The 10,000-nt window shown below is 41.7% G+C and overlaps 1 protein-coding gene and 1 long non-coding RNA gene across 3 annotated transcripts in view; one reads left to right on the plus strand and one right to left on the minus strand.

The window, feature by feature from the left end:
• The window catches only part of kcnj15 (potassium inwardly rectifying channel subfamily J member 15), an 8,157-nt gene extending 1,405 nt beyond the window's left edge, over positions 1 to 6,752 (minus strand). The window contains exons 1-4 of one of the 2 annotated variants that reach the window (XM_082158697.1): positions 6,231 to 6,752; positions 5,471 to 5,551; positions 4,666 to 4,821; positions 1 to 410 (exon numbers count right to left, since the gene is read on the minus strand). The exon at positions 1 to 410 is cut by the window's left edge and continues 1,405 nt beyond it. In XM_082158697.1, the coding sequence (XP_082014823.1) occupies positions 1 to 396 (396 nt within the window). In that variant the 5' untranslated portion in view covers positions 397 to 410; positions 4,666 to 4,821; positions 5,471 to 5,551; positions 6,231 to 6,752. Of the gene's footprint in view, positions 411 to 4,665; positions 4,822 to 5,470; positions 5,898 to 6,230 lie in introns of those variants that run through there. The other variant, XM_082158696.1, reaches the window with a different exon arrangement.
• On the plus strand, positions 4,829 to 7,438 carry LOC309489825. Its single transcript, XR_014202523.1, has 2 exons — positions 4,829 to 5,341; positions 6,874 to 7,438. It is a non-coding gene; the product is annotated as an uncharacterized lncRNA (long non-coding RNA).
• Positions 7,439 to 10,000: the final 2,562 nt, after the last annotated feature.

Genomic DNA, 10,000 nt, shown 5'->3' on the forward strand with positions numbered 1-10,000 from the left:
CCCTGTTAGCACTAGCTGTAGCACTAGCGTCAGGATCGCGAGAGGACATTCCTCGGACACGTGCCGGAAGCCGTAGCCGATGGTGCTTTGGGTCTCCAGGGAGAACAGGTACGCGCCGGTTAGCGAGTCCACGTTCATCACGCACGGTGTGTGATTGGAGGACGGGTCCGAGTCGAAGTCGCCGTGGCTCAGGCCGATGAGGTAGAACACGACGCCGAACACGAACCACGTCATGACGAAGGTGGAGGCGAAGAGAGTGATCTTGTAACGCCATTTGATGTCCACCACCGTGGTCCAGATGTCGTGCAGGAACAGCTTGATCATTCCCTCCACGTTATCGATCTTCACGTTACTGTGGCCGTCTTTGGACACCAGGCGCCGCACGCTCTCCGTCATCCTGAGCTTCTGTCCTGAGGAGGAGAAAACACGGGCTAACTCCAGCAGCTCCACAGGGATAAACAGGAGAATAACAGAATCAATGGCGACGTTTACATGCACAGCTTTTGTTTCAATCGGACTGAGTTCATTCCGATTAATGAATCCGAACGTAGTGTTTATATAAACTAAATAAAGTGCCCATAACCAGTCGTGTGTGGATGAGCGTCTGAAGCCAGCACTGGTGGGCCGTTGTCCTGCTCCACTTCACACACGCAGAGGCAAGGCAAGGCAAGGCAAGTTTATTTATATAGCACATTTCATACACAATGGCAATTCAAAGTGCTTTACATAGAAGAAATTAAAATAATAAAAAGAAACAAGAATAATTAAAACAGTTTAGAAAAATCTAATGAAATACAATACAGTACAGTCGGACGAACAGCGGCACAGTGCTCATTCAGTAAATGCATAGCTAAACAGAAGTGTTTTGAGTCTGGATTTGAATGTGACCACTGTAGGAGCACATCTGATCTCTTCTGGAAGCTGGTTCCAGCATAATAGCTAAAAGCAGACTCACCATGCTTAGAGTGAACCCTTGGTATTTCTAGCTGATATGATCCTAATGATCTGAGTGATCTGTTGGGTTTATATTCAGTGAGCATATCTGCAATGTATTGAGGTCCTAGGCCATTGACGTAGAGAAAGGAGGATTATAGGAGGACGAGACACTCGTTCAGCGCGTCAAATGTCATTACGCTATTTCTACATCATTACGATATTTCTACATCATTACGCTATTTCTACATCATTACTCTATTTCTACATCATTACTCTATTTCTACGTCATTACGCTATTTCTACATCATTACTCTATTTCTACATCATTACTCTATTTCTACGTCATTACGCTATTTCTACATCATTACGCTATTTCTACATCATTACTCTATTTCTACATCATTACGCTATTTCTACATCATTACTCTATTTCTACATCATTACTCTATTTCTACGTCATTACTCTATTTCTACGTCATTACTCTATTTCTACGTCATTACGCTATTTCTACATCATTACTCTATTTCTACATCATTACTCTATTTCTACATCATTACTCTATTTCTACGTCATTACGCTATTTCTACGTCATTACGCTATTTCTACATCATTACTCTATTTCTACATCATTACTCTATTTCTACGTCATTACGCTATTTCTACGTCATTACTCTATTTCTACGTCATTACGCTATTTCTACATCATTACTCTATTTCTACGTCATTACGCTATTTCTACGCCATTACGCTATTTCTACATCATTGCTCTATTTCTACATCATTACGCTATTTCTACATCATTACGCTATTTCTACATCATTACTCTATTTCTACGCCATTACGCTATTTCTACATCATTACTCTATTTCTACGTCATTATGCTATTTCTACATCATTACGCTATTTCTACATCATTACTCTATTTCTACGTCATTACTCTATTTCTACATCATTACTCTATTTCTACATCATTACTCTATTTCTACGTCATTACGCTATTTCTACATCATTACTCTATTTCTACGCCATTACGCTATTTCTACGCCATTACTCTATTTCTACGTCATTACACTATTTCTACGTCATTACGCTATTTCTACGTCATTACTCTATTTCTACGTCATTACGCTATTTCTACATCATTACTCTATTTCTACGTCATTACGCTATTTCTACGCCATTACTCTATTTCTACGTCATTACGCTATTTCTACGTCATTACGCTATTTCTACATCATTACGCTATTTCTACATCATTACGCTATTTCTACATCATTATGCTATTTCTACATCATTACTCTATTTCTACGTCATTACGCTATTTCTACGTCATTACGCTATTTCTACGTCATTACGATATTTCGACATCATTACGCTATTTCTACATCATTACGATATTTCTACATCATTACTCTATTTCTACGTCATTACGCTATTTCTACATCATTACGATATTTCTACATCATTACGCTATTTCTACATCATTACTCTATTTCTACATCATTACTCTATTTCTACGTCATTACGCTATTTCTACGTCATTACGCTATTTCTACGTCATTACGATATTTCTACGTCATTACGCTATTTCTATGTCATTACGATATTTCTATGTCATTACGCTATTTCTACATCATTACGATATTTCTACATCATTACGCTATTTCTACGTCATTACTCTATTTCTACGTCATTACGCTATTTCTGTCATTACGCTATTTCTACATCATTACGATATTTCTACATCATTATGCTATTTACACATCATTACGCTATTTCTACGTCATTACGCTATTTCTACGTCATTACGATATTTCTAAGTCATTACGATATTTCTACGTCATTACGCTATTTCTATGTCATTACGATATTTCTACGTCATTACGCTATTTCTACATCATTACGATATTTCTACATCATTACGCTATTTCTACGTCATTACTCTATTTCTACGTCATTACGCTATTTCTGTCATTACGCTATTTCTACATCATTACGATATTTCTACATCATTATGCTATTTCCACATCATTACGCTATTTCTACGTCATTACTCTATTTCTACGTCATTACGCTATTTCTACGTCATTACTCTATTTCTACGTCATTACTCTATTTCTGTCATTACGCTATTTCTGTCATTACGCTATTTCTACATCATTACGATATTTCTACATCATTATGCTATTTCCACATCATTACGCTATTTCTACGTCATTACTCTATTTCTACGTCATTACGCTATTTCTACGTCATTACTCTATTTCTACGTCATTACGCTATTTCTACATCATTACTCTATTTCTACATCATTACGCTATTTCTACGTCATTACTCTATTTCTACGTCATTACGCTATTTCTACATCATTACTCTATTTCTACATCATTGCGCTATTTCTACGTCATTACGATATTTCTACATCATTGCACATGCGCAGTCCTTTCAGCTTCAGTCGATCAAGTGTTCACATGTTCTCTGGATCGCATTAGAAAAGGAATAAACCCCTTTCAATCTGATTGCCGTGTCAGTGGGATCGAGCTCAGTCGGATCGATTAAAGTGTTGACATGAAGGATTTTCAGGGCGATTGAGCCGTCAGTCTCATTACTAACGGATTATTTGGTTGCATGTAAACGTTGCCGATGATGAAACTTCATCAATATGAGACAAACTGCTGTAAAGCAGCTCTAAAGGACAGTCATTATACAGATAAATTCATCTGATTCAGTCAAATCAATAATAGTCAAGTCTCCTTCATTTATACAGTGCTTTAACAATATAGATGTTTCACTGCAGCTTTACAGTGATAATAGGAGATTACAGTAACAGAGATTGTTTAGGCTTTACAGCAGATCTAGAATAAAGTTATTGTCCAGATAAAGTTAGTTTTGATTGATTCAATTCCGTTGCAGAGATTAGTTTAGTTATTATTAGTTAGTTATTAGTTATTAACTTAGTGACCGCTAACACAACACCGTTCTAACAGAAACGTTTAATGTGTTCTGGCTGTTCATCTACACGATAACAGTGTTTGGAGCTCGAGAACACACACCCTGAAACAGGATCCAAGGCACAAGTTTTGAAAAATCTTGAAAAACGTTATCATCTCCGTGTAAACTTCAAAAACGTGAATCTGTGAAGCGGTGACGGCGTGCACATGCGTATCAAGTGTTTAGTCTATAGATATGTGTGTTTGATATATATATATATGTGCAGGCGGATAGTCCTTCTTTACAAAGTGACATCACTACATTACTTGTCTGGCAGCATAATGCAGAATTATTAGTCGTTTCCGCGAATCCATGTGAACTGGAATCATTTTGATAATGTTTAATCTGTGGGGAAGGAGAGACTAGTGGACACTTATAATACAGCCGATCTTACGTGTCTTTAAACCCACGTGATCCTGAACTCCATCGGGAGACAGAAGTGGAGAATCCAGACAGCGTTAATATCATTCAGTCACAGTTCTCCTTCAGGTCCTCTTCATCACAGTCGGTTAATGACAATCTTTAACTCATTATTAGCTTCTTCAGACTTCAGACTGCGGGTAAACTCTCTCTCTGCTGTTCTCCTGAGTTAATCAACAGTTCCTCAGAGTTGTAAATTAACAGAGCGGCTCAAGTTCACAAACACACATTCATAAACCGTATATAAACGAGGAGATTCATAACTGCATAACCGCCTTTAATCTGTCAGATCCAGAGAGTTTCTGCTGGTTTCTCACCTGTAATCTGAGCCGGTCGAATGTCTCCGTTCTTCTGCTGTTCTGGTGTTTGTGTGACTCTGCGTCTCCGTGATGTTGAGGACAGTTAATGAGAGTCCTTACAGTCAGACTAGTCGAGCCGGTTCTCAGGAACGCCTCCTTCTGTCTCATATATTACTGTTATGAGTCCAAACACACAGAAAGATCTGATACACACCATCACACTCGTACAGTCAGCACTGCAAACATCACACTCTTCCTCAGTGCTTCTCGTTTCACAGCACACACATCTGACATTCTTAATCAATCAAGATACTGGAGAAGCAAGAGGACTGACAATATTAAGTCTTGTTTTCTGAAAAAGTGAGTTTGAGCTTAAAACAACAACACATATGTAAGTGAGGTAAGAAACATCTTATTTTCCCTTTGATTTAAGGTTATTTGTCTGCTTCCATTAGCAGATATTAGTTCTTGTTTTAAACTCAGACTCACTTAATTTTGATGCATTTTTCATAAACAAGACTTAATATCTTCAGAGTAACAGAAATGTGCCAGTATTTGATGTTTATATGCTTGCAATACACCTACAGATCTGCTATATTTACAGTCTGATACATTTATTTCATGAAACTATTTAGTTCATTACATGTTTTTAAATGTTACTCCTTGTTTCAGGACGTTCAGAGAACCTTCACAGGTAATGTTCCATGTTTGAAGGATGTAATGTAATGTATAACCTCGGAAAACACGTTTTCAAAACATTTAATAAACTGGACATGTTGAACGTTCAGAGAACATTGAGAAATAACTCTTCATATAAGCTTACCTTCAGTGGAATGTGCGTGTCACTGTTCTCGCGTGATTGCAGAAACATATACACACTTGAACATCGATGGAGCAACAGATTCTGTGTGAAAATAAATCATAAAAGTGGTTTGTTTTGTTTCAAAATCTTATTAGTGTGCGTGTTCGACTGATGACGTCACGTGACCTTGCCTTGACCTTTGGTGACCCGGTTTAGCATTTCCTGCCACTGACTGTTTTAACTTCTTAATTTAATTTCTTTTACTGCCTATGGTTTTAACTAGTCAAAATTAATGTTACAGTATATTCTGCAGATTTGACTCCTCATCATTGACTTTAAGTATATATGAGATATCTGACTAGTCATATACTTTATACTACTTTTACGTCTACAAATGAGATTTGACTAGTAAAAGCTGTAATTAAATGTATTTATAATTGATTTAGCACTAGATATCATTCTTATTCAAATGATGAATTCTTTATATTCTATTGACATTTTCTCCTTTCCTGTTATTCACGTCATAACTACATCACATGTATGTGACACATGAAGGAACCTTCAACTCTTGAATTTTATTATTGATATTTCCGGAGCAAAATTTAAATGTGATCTGATCTATAAATATGTATTAAGTAATCTCCACTAGTGAGACTGTTGCATGACTGCCCATCACCGTAGTTAATGAATTTCTTCAGAATAATGTGCAGATATCTTTGACGACTAGTCATATTCACCGATATCTCAAATCATAACTCATCAAAGTAAATAAAATAGTAACCTAAATATCAAAGATGTCTTGATGATCCGCGCTGCAGTTCCGTCTGTTTCCAGCAGGTGGCGCTCAATACAGCTGAAACACACACACTACTCCCTCAGCCTCGTCTCTGAGCTCCTGTATACAGTAGACGAGCCACACACACACACACACACACACACACACACACACACACACACACACACACACACACACACACACACTACTCCCTCAGCCTCGTCTCTGAGCTCCTGTATACAGTAGACGAGCCACACACACACACACACACACACACACACACACACACACACACACACACACACACTTCTCCCTCAGCCTCGTCTCTGAGCTCCTGTACTGTAGATGAGCCACACACACACACACACACACACACACACACACACACACTACTCCCTCAGCCTCGTCTCTGAGCTCCTGTACTGTAGATGAGCCACACACACACACACACACACACACACACACACACACACACACACACACACACACACACACCTCCCTCAGCCTCGGCTCTGAGCTCCTGTACTGTAGACGAGCTGTTTATTTGTTTGAAAACTTATGTTAATAAATAACAGTTTGTGGTGTGAATATGTGCAGTTTACGTTGTAGAATTAAACGTCAAAGTATCATCACGTTATGTTTACCACAGTTATTTCACTCATCAATTGAAAATCCCGAAGGAATCTTCTGGGCTGTGAGGTCATCCCTGCTGCGCTCTGATTGGTTCAGGCTCTGAGTGCATCATGAGTCATCAGGATTTTTGGCTGGTTTTCCTGGAAGGATTGTGCATGTCTGTAAAGTGTGTTTATTCGCTGAGCTTCAGGAGCTCATGTTGGTTTGATGGCAGTGTGTGGTCACACATTAACCGTAGAGTTAGTGAGTTACTCTTGACCACAGGAATGTTCCCGTGATTAATGTTCCCGTGATTAATGTTCCTGTGTTTCTGAGGATGACCGGCTGAGTGACTCTGATACAGGTGTGGCCCCGGGCCCCTGGAGGACATCTATTCATGCTGTCATTATCCAGGGGACACAGAAGGGACAAACTACTAATGTCAGGACACACTGTATGACGTTTTCCACAGACAACATTTTCATCATTGACATTCACACAGAGAACAGCTGATTTACACTGGAATAATATTTCACTGTTTCTACTGTATTTTTGATCAAATAAACGCAGCGTTGGTGAGCAGAAGAGACGCTTTAAAAATCTTACAACCCCAAGCGTTTGAATAGTAATGTATATCTTGCTCTTTACTACTGTTCTCTAGATTTTATAAACAAAGATTGTTTGATGAACCAGTTGATTCAGTTCATAAACCGCACTGACTGATTCGTTTGATGATCGCAGCGGTTCTCGACTCACTGATTCAGTGACTCACTGAACGGCTCATGTTTGACTCGTATGATCATGAGGAATATGATCCTCAGAACCGTATTCTTACACTCTAAAAACTTCACTTTACACTCCTAACCCAACCTTAACCCACTGCTGGGCTGCTATTGGACAGAACCTTAACCCACTGCTGGGCCGCTATTGGACAGAACCTTAACCCACTGCTGGGCTGCTATTGGACAGAACCTTAACCCACTGCTGGGCTGCTATTGGACAGAACCTTAACCCACTGCTGGGCTGCTATTGGACAGAACCTTAACCCACTGCTGGGCCGCTATTGGACAGAACCTTAACCCACTGCTGGGCTGCTATTGGACAGAACCTTAACCCACTGCTGGGCTGCTATTGGACAGAACCTTAACCCACTGCTGGGTCGCTATTGAACAGAACCTTAACCCACTGCTGGGTCGCTATTGGACAGAACCTTAACCCACTGCTGGGTCGCTATTGGACAGAACCTTAACCCACTGCTGGGCTGCTATTGGACAGAACCTTAACCCACTGCTGGGCTGCTATTGGACAGAACCTTAACCCACTGCTGGGTCGCTATTGGACAGAACCTTAACCCACTGCTGGGCTGCTATTGGACAGAACCTTAACCCACTGCTGGGCTGCTATTGGACAGAACCTTAACCCACTGCTGGGCTGCTATTGGACAGAACCTTAACCCACAGCTGGGCTGCTATTGGACAGAACCTTAACCCACTGCTGGGCTGCTATTGGACAGAACCTTAACCCACTGCTTGGCTGCTATTGGACAGAACCTTAACCCACTGCTGGGTCGCTATTAGACAGAACCTTAACCCACTGCTGGGCTGCTATTGGACAGAACCTTAACCCACTGCTGGGCTGCTATTGGACAGAACCTTAACCCACTGCTGGGCTGCTATTGGACAGAACCTTAACCCACTGCTGGGCTGCTATTGGACAGAACCTTAACCCACTGCTGGGCTGCTATTGGACAGAACCTTAACCCACTGCTGGGCTGCTATTGGACAGAACCTTAACCCACTGCTGGGCTGCTATTGGACAGAACCTTAACCCACTGCTTGGCTGCTATTGGACAGAACCTTAACCCACTGCTGGGTCGCTATTAGACAGAACCTTAACCCACTGCTGGGCTGCTATTGGACAGAACCTTAACCCACTGCTGGGCCGCTATTGGACAGAACCTTAACCCACTGCTGGGTCGCTATTGGACAGAACCTTAACCCACTGCTGGGCTGCTATTGGACAGAACCTTAACCCACTGCTGGGTCGCTATTAGACAGAACCTTAACCCACTGCTGGGTCGCTATTGGACAGAACCTTAACCCACTGCTGGGTCGCTATTAGACAGAACCTTAACCCACTGCTGGGTCGCTATTGGACAGAACCTTAACCCACTGCTGGGTCGCTATTGGACAGAACCTTAACCCACTGCTGGGCTGCTATTGGACAGAACCTTAACCCACTGCTGGGTCGCCATTGGACAGAACCTTAACCCACTGCTGGGCTGCTATTGGACAGAACCTTAACCCACTGCTGGGTCGCTATTAGACAGAACCTTAACCCACTGCTGGGTCGCTATTGGACAGAACCTTAACCCACTGCTGGGCTGCTATTGGACAGAACCTTAACCCACTGCTGGGCTGCTATTGGACAGAATCTTAACCCACTGCTGGGCTGCTATTGGACAGAACCTTAACCCACTGCTGGGCTGCTATTGGACAGAACCTTAACCCACTGCTGGGCTGCTATTGGACAGAACCTTAACCCACTGCTGGGCTGCTATTGGACAGAACCTTAACCCACTGCTGGGTCGCTATTGAACAGAACCTTAACCCACTGCTGGGTCGCTATTGGACAGAACCTTAACCCACTGCTGGGTCGCTATTGGACAGAACCTTAACCCACTGCTGGGCTGCTATTGGACAGAACCTTAACCCACTGCTGGGCTGCTATTGGACAGAACCTTAACCCACTGCTGGGTCGCTATTGGACAGAACCTTAACCCACTGCTGGGCTGCTATTGGACAGAACCTTAACCCACTGCTGGGCTGCTATTGGACAGAACCTTAACCCACTGCTGGGCTGCTATTGGACAGAACCTTAACCCACAGCTGGGCTGCTATTGGACAGAACCTTAACCCACTGCTGGGCTGCTATTGGACAGAACCTTAACCCACTGCTGGGCTGCTATTGGACAGAACCTTAACCCACTGCTGGGCTGCTATTGGACAGAACCTTAACCCACTGCTGGGCTGCTATTGGACAGAACCTTAACCCACTGCTGGGCTGCTATTGGACAGAACCTTAACCCACTGCTGGGTCGCTATTAGACAGAACCTTAACCCACTGCTGGGCTGCTATTGGACAGAACCTTAACCCACAGCTGG

The sequence above is a fragment of the Leuciscus leuciscus genome (genome assembly GCF_965113295.1).
Source record: "Leuciscus leuciscus genome assembly, chromosome: 24".
Taxonomy (NCBI): domain Eukaryota; kingdom Metazoa; phylum Chordata; class Actinopteri; order Cypriniformes; family Leuciscidae; genus Leuciscus; species Leuciscus leuciscus.